Source organism: Dendrobates tinctorius, unplaced genomic scaffold (genome assembly GCF_039654945.1).
Source record: "Dendrobates tinctorius isolate UK_male_01 unplaced genomic scaffold, ASM3965494v1 ptg000129l, whole genome shotgun sequence".
Lineage (NCBI taxonomy): Eukaryota > Metazoa > Chordata > Amphibia > Anura > Dendrobatidae > Dendrobates > Dendrobates tinctorius.
The window spans coordinates 7,630,062-7,647,291 of record NW_027361797.1 but is presented as its reverse complement, the minus strand read 5'-3'; the positions used below and the strand labels follow the sequence as shown (position 1 = coordinate 7,647,291).

Sequence of the window (17,230 nt, the reverse complement as noted above, 5' to 3'; positions counted from 1 at the left end):
ATTCCAAGAAGGCCTTGAACTCATTTGTCCATGGCCTTCATCACTAACCTCCCTCCTTCTCGGGGTAATACGGTAATTTGGGTAATTGTGGATAGATTCTCTAAGATGGCACATTTTGTACCCATGACTAAATTACCGTCTGCAAAAGTTCTATCTCAACACTTCCTTTCTCAAATTGTTCGCCTCCATGGGGTACCTACTAACATTGTCTCAGATAGGGGGACACAATTTGTGGCTAAGTTTTGGCAGGCTTTCTGTAGGAAGTTGGGGATATCTCTGTCTTTCTCCTCAGCTTACCATCCAGAGAGCAATGGACAGACGGAACGCACCAATCAGTCATTGGAACAGATCCTCCCGTGTTTAACTTCCACGTTACAGGACGACTGGTGCGAAGCCTTACCATTGGCGGAGTTCGCCTTTAACAGTTGAATAAACCAATCCACGGGTAGGTCACCATTTTTTATTATACATGGATTGAACCCTCACTTTGGTGAGTTCTCACTACTGGATTCAAGCAGTCCAGGGGCGGAAGACTCTGTCAGTAGAATAAGTGATTTATGGGCTAAGGTTCGGACGAACATTTCCAGAGCACAAGAGAAATATAAACGTTTTGCTGACAATAAGAGGGATACGGGTCTGACACTACAGTGTTGGGATAAGGAATGGCTTTCTACGCGAACATAACCTTAAAATTACCTTCCGCCAAGCTAGGACGTAAATTCATTGGCCCTTATGTAATAACCGAGGTAATCAACCCAGTGGCATGTCGTTTACTTCTCCCTGCATCCTTGAAACTTCATAATGTGTTCCATAGGTCAACTCAAACCAGTAGGCTCGGTGGTAGAGGAACCTGGTTCCATACCAACTCCAGTGTTGGTAGACGGTCATATGGAGCTCGAAGTGCAAAGCATTGTACAGTCTCGGTGGGTGCGCGGTTCCTTGCAATATCTTGTACATTGGAAGGGGTACGGTCTGGAGGACCGATCGTGGGTACCAGCCAGGTTAGTGCACGCTGATCGTCTGGTGTCTGGTTAGAGCTTACTATTCTCGGTATCCTGAGAGACCTGGGGGTCTGGAGGCCCCCCGTTGAAGGAGGGGTACTGTCATGGTGTGTTTTGAGTTTGGGTAGGTGGTGTAGAAGTTAACTCTGAGAGCCTCTCTATGGATCTGGGGAGGGTTTTAATAGCTTCAGGGGAGAGCCGTCTCCTGTCGCTTATACTCCTATCTGAGTGTGCCCGACCCTGCTCTGTCCGTGCATCAAGCCAATCATTGTCCGTCTGCCTGGTATTCTGACCCTGCTCTGTTACGGTTTACGTCTCTGGTTTGCTGACTTTGTACCTGCTTTGCCTGTGCTGTGTATGACCCTTGGCTTTGTCTGACCTCCCTCCTGAATATCCCTCCTGTACCGCGCTTGCCCGTACTGTGTATGACCCTTTGGCTTTGTCTGACCTCCCATCTGTATATCCCTCCTGTACCTCGCTTGCCCGTACTGTGTATGACCAATGTTTTGCCTGACTCTGAGTTTTCTGTATAGTGTCCTGCCATCTCTGAAAGCAGGATGCTAAGCCCCGCCCCCTTGCAGTCACAGGACTGTAGGTCCTGTGACTGCTTGCTAAACTTCAGCTTCCACAGGTCCTGTGCATCTGTACTTTCCGGCCGTACCTGTCCCCAGGCCCCCTACAGTGCGGGTGAGTCCCTGCTCAGCGGAGGCTGTACGCTGGCGCTGTCAGGATCCTGACAAGAATCCTCTTAACCATGACAATTATCTATTAAATTAATTTCAAATAATAGAACTTTTTTAGGTATTTTTGTCAATTTTGTAGGATTATCTTTAGGACTTGGAAAATCCATAAATAACATACTATCTAAAGAAAAATATTTCTTCTTCATCCAGTAGTTTGCCTGTTTTACGTTATATACAGTGAAAAGCAAAAAAAAAAAACAAAGCCAAGCCGAGCATGAAGTGGAGGACAGCTATGTGCATTTTATGTACGAGGTTATATTTATAGAACTATACAGTGAATATGTGACCTTACAGATATTGAAGTCTTTTCATTTGTGATTCCTCACAAGAGGGATGTAAAGTGATAACATCATCTAGTGGACCCATGAGAATTCACATTATGAAAGCCATGCACTTCCCTTGAACAGATCAGTAGGCATTTTCAAGAAAACAGTCACAAATCACAAACCTGAGGAAGTTGGCAAAACTAGGACAAATGGATAAATGACTGACAAGACACACACGGGAATGTGACAAGTGTAGGCTTTCACACCATTATTTTCTGTTTTTTCTTTTTTTATCTAAATAGATCTATATTGCTCTGTTATTTTCTGATGTATACCTTTTTAACCCCTTTCCTTCATTGGACGTAATATTCCGTCCATGTGCCCTGGGCCCTAATTACCATGGACGGAATATTACGTCATAGCGATAAGCGGCGCCCACGTGGTGAGTGCCGCTTATCACGGCTGGGTGTCAGCTAATTATCATAGCTGACACCCGGCACAATGTGTCAGGGGTGGTCACGGACCGCCCCCGACACGTTAACCCCTTGTACACCGCGATCAAACATGATCGCGGTGTACCGGGGTTTAAAGGGAAGCATCGGCAGGGAGGGGGCTCCCTCCGTGCTTCCCTGAGCCCCCCACGGCAGCGCAATGCGCAGCGCTGCTGTGGGGGGCTCCTTTGCTGCAGGTCCCCGGATCCAATATGGTGGCGGGGACCTCCGGGGGCCTGCAGGAAGCTGGCTTCCTCACTGCCCGCAGAGCGCAGGCTTGAGGAAGCCTGCAGCAGTGCCTGTGACAGATCACATGACAGTTATGTCCCCCCTGGGACATTGTAATAAAGTAAAAAAAAAAAAAGTGTAAAAATAATTTAAAAAAAATCGCTAAATAAATAAAAAAAAATATATATATATTCCCCAATAAATTCATTTTTTGGAAATAAAAAAAACAATAAAAGTACACATATTTGGCATCGCCGCGTCCGTAATGACCCGCCCTATAAAACTGTCCCATTAGTTAACCCCTTAAGCGAACCCCTTAAAAAATAAAAATAAAAAATGAAGCAAAAAATAATGATTTATTATCATACTGCCGAGCAAAAAGTGCAATAACGCGCGATCAAAAAGACGCATATAAATATCCATGGTACCGCTGAAAATGTCATCTTGTCCCGCAAAAAACGAGCCATCATACAGCATCATCAGCAAAAAAATAAAAAAGTTATAGCTCGCAGAATAAAGCGATGCAAAAATAATTATTTTGTATATAAAATTGTTTTCATTGCATAAAAGCACCAAAACATAAAAAAACATAAATGAGATATCGCTGTAACCGTACAGACCCAAAGAAGAAAACGCTTTATCAATTTTATAGCCTGCAGAATGGCGTAAACGCACCACCCAAAAGAAATTTATGAAACGCTGTTTTTTGTAAATTCTGCATCCCAAAAAACGAACTAAAAAGTGATAAAAAAGTAATATGCCCGAACATGGTACCAATAAAAACGTCAACTCGTCCCGCAAAAAATAAGACCCATATGACTCGGTGGGTCAAAATATGGAAAAATTATAACTCTCAATATGTGGTGATGCAAAAACTATTTTTACAATAAAAAGCGTCTTTTAGTGTGTGACAGCTGCCAAATATAAATACTGCCATAAATAGTAAATCAAACCCCCTGTTATCACCCCCTTAGTTAAGGAAAAATAAAAAAAATTAAAAAAAAAATATATTTATTTCCATTTTCCTATTAGGGTTAGGGCTAGGGTTAGGGCTAGGGTTAGGGCAAGGGTTAGGGCTAGGGATAGGGCTAGGGTTAGGGCTAGGGTTAGGGGTGTGTTGGAGTTAGGGTTGGAGTTAGAATTGGGGGTTTCCACTATTTGCGCACATCAGGTGCTCTCCAAGCGCAACATGGCATCTGATCTCAATTCCAGCCAATTCTGCGCTGAAAAAGTCAAATGGTGCGCTTCCCTCCCAAGTTCTGCCATGCACCCAAATAGTGTTTTACCCCCTCACATGGGGTATCAGCCTACTCAGGACAATTTGCAAAACAACTTTTGGGGTCCTATTTCTCCTGTTGCCCTTAGGAAAATAAAAAATTGGGGGCAAAAATATGATTTTTGTGGAAAAAAAATATGATTTTTTTATTTTCACGCCTGGGCGTTATAAACTTCTGTGAAGCACTTGGGGGTTCAAAGTTCTCACCACACATCTAGATAAGTTCCTTGGGGGGTCTAGTTTCCAAAATTGTGTCATTTCTGGGGGGATTCCACTGTTTTGGTACATCAGGGGCTTTCCAAATGCAACATGGTGTCTGATCTCAATTCCAGCCAAAAAAGTCACATGGCGCTGCTTCCCTTCCGAGCTCTGCCATGCGCCCAAATAGTCGTTTACACCCAAAAATGGGGTATCAGCGTACTCAGGACAAATTGCACAATAACTTTTAGGGTCCTGTTACCCTTGGGAAAATAAAAATTGGGGGTGAAAAGATCATTTTGTGGAAAAAATATGATTTTTTAATTGTACCGCTGTACATTATAAACTTCTATGAAGCCCTTGTGGGTTCAAAGTTCTCACCACATATCTAGAAAAGTTCCTTGGGGGGTCTAGTTTCCAAAATGGGGTCACTTGTGGGGGGGTTCCCACTGTTTAGGTACATCAGGGGCTCTCCAAACGTGACATGGCGTCCGATCTGAATTCCAGCCAATTTTGCATTGAAAAAGTCAAATGGCGCTCCTTCCCTTCTGAGCTCTGCCATGCGCCGAAACAGTGGTTCCCCCCACATATCAGGTATCAGCATACTCAGGACAAATTGCACAATAATTTTTGCAGTCCAATTTCTCCTGTTACCCTTGGTAAAATATAAAAAATTGAACCTGAAGTATTTTTTTGTGAAAAAAAGTTAAATGTTCATTTTTTTTAATATTCAAAAAATTCCTGTTAAGCACCTGAAGGGTTAATAAACTCCTTGAATGTGGTTTTGAGCACCTTAAGGGGTGCAGTTTTTAGAATGGTGTCACTTTGGGGTATTTTCTATCATATAGACCCTTCAAAGTGACTTCAAATGTGATGTGGTCCGTAAAAATAAAATGGTGTTGCAAAAATGAGAAATCGCTGGTCAACTTTTAACCCTTATAACTTCCTAACAAAGGAAAATTTTGGTTCCAAAATTGTGCTGATGTAAAGTAAACATGTGGGAAATATTACTTATTAAGTTTTTTGTGTGACATATCTCTGTAATTTAAGGGCATAAAAATTCAAATTTGGAAAATTGCGAAATTTTCAAAATTTTCACCAAATTTCCGTTTTTTTCAGAAATAAACGCAAGTTATATGAGTGAAATTTTACTACTACCATGAAGTACAATATGTCACGAGAAAACAGTGTCAGAGTCACCGGGATCCATGGAAGCGTTCCAGAGTTATGGCCTCATAAAAGGACAGTGGTCAGAATTGTAAAAATTGGCCCGGAAGTTAACGTGCAAACCACCCTTGGTATTGAAGTGGTTAAAAGCCACATCTACAGCCTTATATTAACACAGCACAGAGCTTTTTGTATATATTTGTACATAATAATGAGTCGGTATGCAGTATGCTCTTTAGCTCCTCCTACTAGTGTCTGAAGGAAGCAAAAATATGTTTTAATTCTGTGACTATGACTGTGCTGGCATCTGAAAAATGACCTTCACGATATGTGACTGGCCCTGAGTGATGTGACCCAATGATCGGTCGGTCACCAAAACAATTGGATAAACAAGGGGACACCAGGGAAACAATTACAACGGTGGGCCCTGCTATAGGGAACGAGGAAAGGGACACCTCCTGCATTCTCCTAAGGATGTTCCCTGATCTCAATGATGTCCCTATACAGGTTCTTTCAACCTGTCACCGAGCAGGATACCTCACTTGCCCTGTACCTATCCCTCAATAGGGAATTGGTAAGTGCAGACACTGGTCCCACCGCTGCACTAATAAAACACCAAGAGGAGAAATGACAGACAGGGTTAAACAAAACAACACATAGCTTTCTATGCTGCAATGCACTGAGCAGCAGAGTAAGGCACCAGATCAGCATTCAGCAGAAGCACCACTGCTCTCAACCAGCTCCTGTCTTGACCACGGTTGGTATCCAAAAGGAAGTGTATCACCAACACCAGCTGATGCCTCAGTGACCTTATATAGGAAGGTGGTAGTGGTCATCACCAGCAGACTAACTAAACATGTAGTAACACCAGCGGCCACTGGGCGGAAAAATGACATTAACCCCCGATGGCCAGAAAGGAAAAAAGTTTATATCTGAGAAGCCCAAACTGACACAGATCCAAAATTGGATGGTGACAATGACTCTTAGAATATTGGCATACTGAATTTGGATTAAAGTCGATTTATTAATCTTTAGACATTAGCATGGCTTTATTTATTTTCTCTACTCATATTTATACCCTGATTATCCAGACTTTAACTGCACAAAAACATATATATTTACAAAGTAAAATGATTGACATCTACAAACTCCTTATACCAGCTAGGAATTGTCAATTCATATTTGTGCAATAGTAGAAATTTGCATGAGAATACATATTCCTAGAGAAAGGCATGCCATCAGCCAGAATAATATACTTTGTATACATTATATAAAAATCCACCCATCTGTATCACATGGAGGTGTTATAAATTAACGGCATTTCTTTCATCCCAAAGATGATTCACATTATAGAGTTAATTTCATCTGAAGCAAGCAAATATCAAGTAAAATCAAATTGATATCACTGCTATTGTTTGCAGCGAAGAGAACACCTATGGGGACAATCTATCAGAGACGATGGACAATAAATTAGAAACAGAATGGTATGATAGGACGCATGCTGGGGTGGGACAAATAGGATCATTTGTATCATACTGACTGACAATATCAGGAGCTAAAGATCAGATTTTGCAGCTGTTCAAAGATTGTTATAAAGTTCGGGTCTTTACATATTACAATATGATCATTTTCTGCAAAGTTCTGCAATAACACAGTGGAAAAATAAAAGATTTCAAAAATATATTAATATGTGATCTATTTTAATTTGATATACATATCACCCTTGTATCCAAAATTATTAAAATAAATAATAAACTATTCATTTTTTTTTTTTGCTGTGTTAATTCTTGAATATTTTAAGGATTTTTTATCCCTCTTTTTGTGGCTTTTATTTTTAATTTTTGTGTTTAAATTTATCATAATATTGTAATATTGTAGCATTACAATGGCACTGTTTCATCAAAGATTTTATGTCCTAAAAGTGGAGTAAAAACATTGAAAAGTCGCAAAATTCTGGTACAACACAGACTTGAGTTGCCCCCTTTTGACATTTTCACAAACCCAGCTCTATCAGCATGGGCGGAGCTGGGGTGGGATGGGGCACAGTGGAACGTGACGCCACAGTTTTTCAAATTCATAGCAAACAGTGACAGAAATATCACACCAGCTCCTGACTGGAGTAAGATATCTGGTGTGCTTCATGGAGGTGCACACCACTCATCAGATGGCGTCTACCTCTTTATGAATCGGGAGGATCTGAGTCCACCATGCTCACTCATCAAGACAAGCAAGAAAATCAACAGTCTTGATGAATCAAGGCCAAAGGCGTTCAACTCCTATGATGTATAGATTGTACTAATTTATGTGCAGAAATGAGCAAGTCAATTTGAGACTAATCACAATCTCCTAAAATTTTACATAAAAAGGACTGATAAAAGGTGAGTATATGGGTTCGTTCACATCTGCATATAAAAAAATCTCTCCAGTGTTCATCCCAAAAAGTTGCACGAGTGTAATGCGTATGTCATTCCTTATGTTTTGTGAGTGTGCAATTTTTTTTCTTGCCTAGCATCTGTATGACATCCATATGACATGTGCATGCAATCCATATGCAGTGCATTTTTAACATCATCTTTACATACTATAATACTCTACATACATTATGTTAATTAAAGCTAGTTGAAAAGAATAATAAAGCAATTTATGTAAAGATATAGATAGATGATACACAGATATTAGATATGCAATAGATAGATAACAGATAGATAGAATAATTAGAAAAAATAGATAGATATCCGGCAGATATACAATTTCACACACCCCCTACATATTCTAAAATGGCACCCATTTGTTCCTTTCATGTGGAGTTTATTGTCAAGCTTTTCATGCTTTTTAGCACATTAAATAAATTAATTAAAAAATGAATTTGGGTGCCCCCTATTTTTTGAAACCAGCAAAGGTAAAGTAGACAGCTGTGAGCTGATATTATCAGGCTGGGAAGAGCCATGTTTATTGGGCCATTCCCATCCTAAAAATGTCAGCCCACAGTCTCCCCTGAAGTAGAGCATCACATGAAATGTGCTAACTCTGGCGAACAAGGCAACATAGGCTTTAAATGACGGGATGGAGGAAAATCGCGGGAAACACTGGACTACGTCGGACCTGTGTGGGACCTTTTGTTTTATAATAAATTGTTGAACAAAACACAGTACTTTTTTTCATTTCTTTCTTTTTATGTTTTTCAGTTTTCCCTTTATGGACTACGTTGGATTCCCTGGACTATGTCGGATTCCCTGCTTGGGTTTTTTTTTTAAATTGGTGAACCAAGGAAAAAGTAGTGGAATGCTTTTTACAATGTACTATTTCTGTGTTTGTGATTTTTTCTTTTGAGTATTGGGTTAGTAAAGGTGCTGTCTGATAGACACCTCTCCATTACTAACATCAGGGCTTGATGTTAGCTTTGTTTTTGGACAATTTACAGCTGACATCAACCCCAATCCCCATTATCCTGATTGTCAATGCATCAAGGTAATCAGGAAGAGCCAAGATGAAGCATCTAATGTGATGCTCCAGCTCTGGGGTGGCTGCGGCCTGGTATTTTCAGGCTGTGAAGGTCCCAAGATCAAGGGGCCTTCCTAGACTGAAAATATAAGTTCACTTCTTTCTACTTTACATTTGCTGGTTTCATAAAATAGGGGGACCCCATGTTATATTTTTATTTATTTTTTTTAAATTAGGCTAGCAAGCATAAAACAGTTGACAATAAACTCCATATGAAAGGCACTAAAGGGTGCAGTTTTAGAATATGTAGGGGAGTTATAAAATTATAATCTATATAATATGTATCTATTTATTATCTATCTATTATAGATATAATATTTGTCTGTCATGCATCTATTTATCTATAACTTTAAAGAAAGAAGCAGCACTAGCAGGCAATATAAAGTCAATACGGGTGCAAAATCTTTCAGACAATTAAACCTGCAGACAGTTTAAAAAATGAAATAAGCACTCTATCTAGAATTTTGGAAAAACTGTGATTTAATAGTCCATTAAGGCTCAGCAACATTTTGGTTCCTTTGAGAACCAAACTGTTGTTAAGGCTCAATAGGCTATTAAATCACAGTTTTTCTTAAATTCTTGATGGAGTGCTTATTTCACTCTTTTGAGCTGTAACTTTATCTAAGATTTTTTATTTTTTTTTTTCTTCCTTGCCAGGCAGGCGCTTAGCTGATTCAATTTCCTGGTTCCTTTGAGATGTGTGTATAAAAATCAGACAGCATACGGATGGTCCATGTGCCGTGTATTTTGTTTCTTGCACCCATAGGCTTGCATTGGTGAGTCTCGTCCAACATACGCGGCCATACACGGCATGCTGCAATTTTTTTCTCAGCCCAATTAAAGCTGAAGAAAACCTTGCAGATCCTCCCTGACTCACTGATTAACATTAACATTTTTTTTTGTATTGAACCCAAAGACTTATTTTTACCTCCGTTGTAGGCAATTGAATTTGCTTCTTATTCAAGACAAATCAAATTTTTCCCCATGAATTGAGCAAATCTGTCCAAATCCAATATAGGTAGATTCAGTCAATTCTACTTATGTGTTTAAATAATGAATTTTTCATATTATAAGACGCACTTTTTTCCCCAAAAAATGGGATTGCGTCTTATAATGCGGATATACCTTATTATCGGTGCGCCGCTGCGGGTGTCCCGGTGGCGGTGCTGCACTGTGTCCCCGGTGGCAGTGGTGTGCTGTGTCCCCGGTGGCAGTGCGGTACTGCGGGGGGCTATGTTGACATTTTTGAAAATCCAGAGCCCCCAGCAGTTTTTCCATGGTTTCCTGTGAGGTGGACTCCAGGAAAATGGCCACCAAGAGGCGGCACATGCGCAGATGGAGATCTCGGCACCATGATCTTGGGAGATGAGATTTCAGTGCTGAGATCTCATCTCCTGAGATCTTGGAGCCGAGATCTCCATCTGCCCATGCACCGCCCACCAGCGGCCATTTTCCCGGAGTCTACCACACAGGAAACCATGGAAGAACTGCCGGAGGCACTGGACTTTCACAAAATGTCGGCAAAGCCCCCTGCAGTAACAGGAACACAGCGCAGCACTGCCACCGAGGACACAGCACAGCACGACCACCGGTACACAGCACAGCACCGTCGCCGGGATACAGCGCAGCACTACCACTGGGACACAGTGCAGTACTGCCACTGGACACAGCGCAGCAATGGCACCCGACACCCGCAGTGGCGTGCCACACATCGGAACACTCCCTCATCCCAGCATTCAGCAACGCTCCACTCTTGCACCTTGTCAGCAGGTTTTTCACCTCATCTGAGAGCAGCATAATGTAGAGAAAGAGATCCTGATCCCAGTGATGTATCATTTACTTTAATGGGCACAGCAGGTGTGATGCAGAGTTTTAGATGTAGCATGTAGGAGAGCTCAGAAAGCTAACTTGCCCACACTCTTGATTAACATGTTTCTGTTTACTTTATTTATTGACAGTAAGCTGCTAATCAGTGCTGGGAGCATGGTTGGCCACAACTCATGTGGGCACTAGCCCAGGCAGTGATAATCTCTTACTGATAAAACACTCATTGTATTAAAACAACAGCACACAGCCTAGTAAGTAACACATCGCTAATATCAGTGTCTCATCCCCTACCTCATGCTGCCCTCAAATTTCCTAGAAAAACCTGCAGACAGATGACTTTTGAGATTGCTACTTCTAATAGGTGGCACTAACATTCTTGTCTTTTCTGTCTCTGAAGAGGCAACTTGCAAGATGTAATTCCAGAGGATCATTGCATGGCCTATAAATCTCCCTATGCCGACTTGGTATCGTGCACAAGGAAAAACTTTACCCCTTAGGCTACATTCTCACGATGAGTTTTTGGTGTGTTTTTGATGCTGTATACTTTCGATGCATCAAAAACATGGCGTCTTAAATTTCAGCAAAATGGATGGGATTTATAGAAATCTCATGCCCACTGTGCTTTTATTTTACTCAGTGTAAACTGACCTGCCGTGTGTGTTTCAAATCCGCAGCATGTCAATTTCTCTTGCGGGAACGCTGAGTCTTCTGTGCGGATTTCCCCATAGACTTGCATTAGGTGCGGAAATTCTGCAGGTAAAAAAACGCACATGCGAAAACGCATCAAAAACGCATGTAATCCGTACCTAAATATATCAATAAAAGGTTTGTCAAAGTAAAAACAAGTAGCATCAAAATCAAAGCAGCTTTATTTAATCCCTTTACCACCTTGTGTTTTTCGATTTTTGTGTTTTCATTTTTTTCTCCCCTATTTCCCAAAGCCATAACTTTTTTAGTTTTCTGTCAATATGGCCATGTGAGGGCTTGTTATTTGCAGGACGAGTTGTACTTTTGAATGACACCATTGGTTTTATCATATAGTGCATAGAAAGTAGGAAAAATAATCAAAATGCGGTGACCTTGCAAAAAAAGTGCAATTCCACAATTGTTTTTTGTTTGGTTTTTTTTACCATGTTCAATAAGTGCTAAAACTAACCTTCTATTGTGATTCTTCAGGTCACTTCAAGTTCGTACATACCAAACATGTCTAGATTCTTTTTATTTAGGTGGTGAAAAAAAAATCCATAGTTTATAAAAAAAAATAAATAAATGGTGTCATTTTCCAAGACCTGTAATATCTCCAATTTTCATGATCGGGGGCTGGGTGAGGGCTTATTTTTTGTATTTCACACTGATGTTTTATTGATACGATTTTGAGGTACATATGATGTCTTCATTGTCCGTTATTGCATTTTAATGTAATATTGCAGCAAAATGTTGCTGACATTTTGATTTTATTTTCTCGTTACGCCGTTTACCGATAAAATTAGTTCTTTTCATATATTGATAGATTGGGCATTTTTGAACTCGGCAATACCAAATATGTGTTTTTTTATTGTTTTATTTTGAATGGGGAAAAAGGGGGTGATTTAAACTTTTATATTTCTTTATTTTTTAATATTGGTTAAAACTTTGTTTTTACTTTTTACTGAGGAGTAGAGTTGTGCGACTTTGGTCGGATCGGGTTTCATGAAACCCAACTGAAGCAAAATTTGAGTCGGATGAAACTGGTCTGACTAGGGCAAAAAAAGTCGGAGTTTCGTCCGAAACCCGACCCCAGTGTAAGTCAATGGGGAATAAAAGTCGGCATTGAGTGGATGAATGTCATTCGCTCAATGCCGACTTTTATTCCCCATTGACTTGCATTGGGGTCGGGTTTCGGACGAAACTCCAACTTTTTTGCCCTAGTCAGACCAGTTTCATCCAACTCAAATTTTGTTTCAGTCGGGTTTCACGAAACCCAATCCAACCAAAGTCGCTCAACTCTACTGAGGAGACTAGAAACTGTGATCATACGATCACCCATGCTACAAAAATCAGGATTCAGCCCTGCTATGTGTAGGTAAAATGCTCATTTGCTATGACTGCTAGCCACAGGACAGCGCTAAAAGCTACAGTGCCTCGCGAAAGTATTCGGCTCCTTGGAACTTTTCAACCTTTTCCCACATATCATGCTTCAAACGTAAAGATACCAAATGTAAATTTTTGGCGAAGAATCATTAACAAGTGGGACAAAATTGTGAACTTGAACTAAATTTATTGGTTATTTTAAATTTTTGTGGAAATTCAAAAACTGAAAAGTGTGACGTGCAATATTATTCGGCCCCTTTAGCTTACAGTGACTTGCGAAAGTATTTGGCTCCCTGGAACTTTTCAACCTTTTCCCACATATCATGCTTCAAACATAAAAGATACCAAATGTAAATTTTTGGCAAAGAATCAACAACAAGTGGGACACAATTGTGAAGTTGAATGAAATTTATTGGTTATTTAAAATTTTTGTTGAAATTCAAAAACTGAAAAGTGGAACTTGCAATATTATTCGCCCCCTTTACTTTCAGTGCAGCAAACTCACTCCAGAAGTTCATTGTGGATCTCTGAATGATTCAATGTTGTCCTAAATTACTAATGATGATAAATATAATCCACCTGTGTGTAATCAAGTCTCCGTATAAATGCACCTGCTCTGTGATAGTCTCAGGGTTCTGTTTGAAGCACAGAGAGCATGATGAAGACCAAGGAACACAACAGGCAGGTCCGTGATACTGTTGTGGAGAAGTTTAAAGCTGGATTTGGAAACAAAATGATTTCCAAAACTTTAAACATCCCAAGGAGCACTGTGCAAGCGATCATATAGAAATGGAAGGAGTATCATACCACTGGAAATATACCAAGACCCGGCCATCCCTCTAAACTTTCATCTCAAACAAGGAGAAGACTGATCAGAGAGGCAGCCAATAGGCCGATGATCACTCTGGATGAACTGCAGAGATCTACAGCTAAGGAGGTACAGTCTGTCCATAGGACAACAATCAGTCATACACTGCACAAATCTGGCCTTTATGGAAGAGTGGCAAGAAGAAAGCCATTTCTCAAAGATATCCATAAAAAGTGTTGTTTAATGTTTGTAACAAGCCACCTGGGAGACACACCAAGCAAGTTAAAGAAGGTGCTCTGGTCAGATGAAACCAAAATCGAACTTTTTAGCAACAATGCCAAACGATATGTTTGGTGTAAAGGCAACACAGCTCATCACCCTGAAGACACCATCCCCACTGTAAAACATGGTGGTGGCAGCATCATGACTTTGACCTGCTTTTCTTCAGCACGGACAGGGAAGATGGTCAAAATTGATGGGAAGATGGATGTAGCCAAATACAGGACTATCCTTGAAGAAAACCTGTTGAAGTCTGCAAAAGACCAGAGACTGGGATGGAGATTTGTCTTCCAACAAGACAATGATCCCAAACATAAAGCAAAATCTACAATGGAATGGTTCACAAATAAATGCATCCAGATATTAGAATGGCCAAGTCAAAGTCCAGACCTGAATCCAATCGAAAATCTGTGGAAAGAGCTGAAAACTGCTGTTCACAAACGATCTCCATCAAACCTCACTGAGCTCGAGCTGTTTGTCATGGAAGAATGGGCAAGAATTTCAGTCTCTCGATGTACAAAACAGATAGAGACATGCCCCAAGCGGCTTGCAGCTGTAATCACAACAAATGATCACAGCAAATGATGGATTCTATTTATCATCATTAGTCATTTCGGACAACATTGGATCATTCAGACATCCACAATCAACTTCTGGAGTGAGTTTGCTGCACTGAAAGTAAAGGGGCCAAATAATATTGCACGCCCCACTTTTCAGTTTTTGAATTTCCACAAAAATGTAAAATAACCAATAAATTTCGTTCAACTTCACAATTGTGTCCCACTTGTTGTTGATTCTTCACCAAAAATGTACATTTGGTATCTTTATGTTTAAAGCATAATATGTGGGAAAAGGTTGAAAAGTTCCAGGGAGCCAAATACATTTGTAAGCCACTGTATCTGGCAATGACAATCACAGGAGTCTCCTGCAGACCCCAGGTTGTCATGCCAACCCATTGGCAACCCACCATCATGTGACATGGGCGCTGATGGGCAGAGCTACAGATGTGCTTCAGGCGTGATCATGTTAAATGCCATTGTCAGAGATTGACAGCAGCATTTAATACGTTAACAGTCGCGGGTGGATCGCAATTCCATCTGTGGCTGTTAGTGGTACATGTCAGCTGATGAAATCAGCTGACATGTGCCAGAAAAGTTGTTATCTCATTACCCAGAGTCCTCATGAAATGGGGAGATGATCTATGACATACCTATACGTTATAGGTCATAAAGGGGCTAAATCATGACACATCAAAAATAAACAAAAACAAAATGAAAAACCACACGTAAACTAATTTAAATAATACGTGCAGAAATGGTGTATAAATTCTGCAGCATCGAAAAACTCATAGTGGGAATGTAGCCTTAGACTCTTAATACAGTTGAGACAAAGATATATCAATACATACTGGCCTAAAGAACTCACTATTTTTTCTGATATCCGCTATCTCTTTGATAACTCTCTTCTCGACCCTCTCCACTCTGGTTTCTGCTCTTCACACTCTACTAAAACTGCCCTCACTAAAGTCTCTAATGATCTAGTACTAACAGCTAAATCAAATGGTGATTACTCCATGCTAAAGGGCCTGTCACACTAAGCGATATCGCTAGCAATATCGCTATAACGTCACTGGTTTTTGAGACGTTATAGCGATATCGCTAGCAATATCGCTATGTCTGATACTTACCTCCGACCGCTCCCCCGCTGGTTATCACTGATCGCGCGAGAACGTCCTGAGCCGTTTCTCGTCATCAGCTTCCAGCTGGGCTTCCTGCTGTGACGACGAGCGACGCGTGGACGCGGGTGGGAGGAGGTCAGGATTGCCTCGTCTGACAGGTAAGTAGCGACCCCCGACCCCTGTGATGTCGCTGGTGAGATCTGTCTGTGGGGCAGCTCACTAGCGACCACTTAGCGATGTACCAGCGATCCTGACCGCGTCATATCGCTGGTCGGGATCGCTGGGGCATCGCTAAGTGTGACAGTACCTTTATTCTCTTGGATCTCTCTACAGCATTCAACACTGTGGATCATCGGCTCCTCCTCACTATGCTCCGTTCCATTGGCCTCAAGGACACCGTTCTCTCCTGGTTCTCCTCATAACTCTCTGACCACTCCTTTACTGTATCTTTTGCCGGTTCCTCCTCCTCTCACCTTCCCCTTACTGTTGGGGTTCCTCAAGGATCGGTTCTAGGCCCCCTTCTCTTCTCCTTGTACACTGCCCCTATTGGCCAAACAATCAGTAGATTTTGGTTTTCAGTACAAACTCTATACTGATGACACCCAATTATACGCTTTTTCTCCTGACATCACGCCAGCCTTTCTAGAAAACACTGGCGATTGTCTAAACGCTGTGTCTAACATCATGTCCTCACTATATCTGAAACTGAACCTGTCAAAGACTGAACTCCTTGTGTTTCCTCCCTCTACTAATGTACCTATACCCGACTTTGCCATTTCTGTGTGTGGTTCCACAATTACTCCCCAGCAACATGCCCGCTGTCTTGGGGTCATACTTGACTCCGAGCTTTCCTTTGCCCCCCACATTCGATCACTGGCTCGCTCTTGTCATCTGCACCTCAAAAACATTTCTAGAATTCAACCTTTTCTTACTTTTGACTCTGCAAAAACTCTTACTGTTTCTCTTATTCATTCTCGTCTCGACTATTGTAACTCTCTTCTAATCGGTCTCCCTCTTACCAAACTTTCTCCTCTCCAATCTGTCTTGAATGCTGCAGCCAGGATCATATTCCTCAACAATTGTTACAGCGATGCCTCTACCTTGTGTCAGTCATTACACTGGCTACCCATCCACTCCAGAATTCAGTATAAACTTATTATCCTCACCCACAAAGCCCTCCATGGCTCAGCACCACCCTACATCTCCTCCCTTGTTTCAGTATACCACCCTACCCGTGCCCTCCGCTCTGCTGATGATCTGAGGTTAGCATCCTCAATAATGAGAACCTCCCACTCCCGTCTCCAAGACTTTACACGTGCTGCGCCAATTCTTTGGAATGCACTTCCCAGGTCAATACGATTAGTCCCCAATCCCCACAATTTTAGGCATGCCCTGAAAACGCATTTATTCAGACTGGCCTATCGCCTCAACACATTAACCTAATCTATCCCTGTGTGGCACAGCCAAAAGTTTTACCATAGCCAGGTTCCCCGCATCATGTTCCCACACTTAACATTATGGCTGGTCCATACAATCAGGGCAATTGTTACCACCCACTTTTCGTGTCTACCTCTTTCCTCATAGACTGTAAGCTTACGAGCAGGGCCCTCATTCCTCTTGGTATTTGTTATAATCTATGTGATTATTGTTATGCTGTAATGTCTATTGTCTGTACAAATCCCCTCTGAAATTTAAAG

The 17,230-nt window shown here is 41.2% G+C and overlaps 1 protein-coding gene across 7 annotated transcripts in view; it reads right to left on the bottom strand.

Moving 5' to 3' along the window:
* The window catches only part of RBFOX1 (RNA binding fox-1 homolog 1), a 991,812-nt gene that overhangs the window by 169,870 nt on the left and 804,712 nt on the right, over positions 1-17,230 (bottom strand). For 5 of the 7 annotated variants that reach the window (XM_073542794.1, XM_073542793.1, XM_073542799.1 and 2 more), the window contains exon 8: positions 11,347-11,448. The exons of the other annotated variants lie outside the window; for them this stretch is intronic. In XM_073542794.1, coding sequence (XP_073398895.1) covers positions 11,347-11,448 — 102 coding nt within the window. The remainder of the gene's footprint in view (positions 1-11,346; positions 11,449-17,230) is intronic. 7 annotated transcript variants of the gene reach the window in all.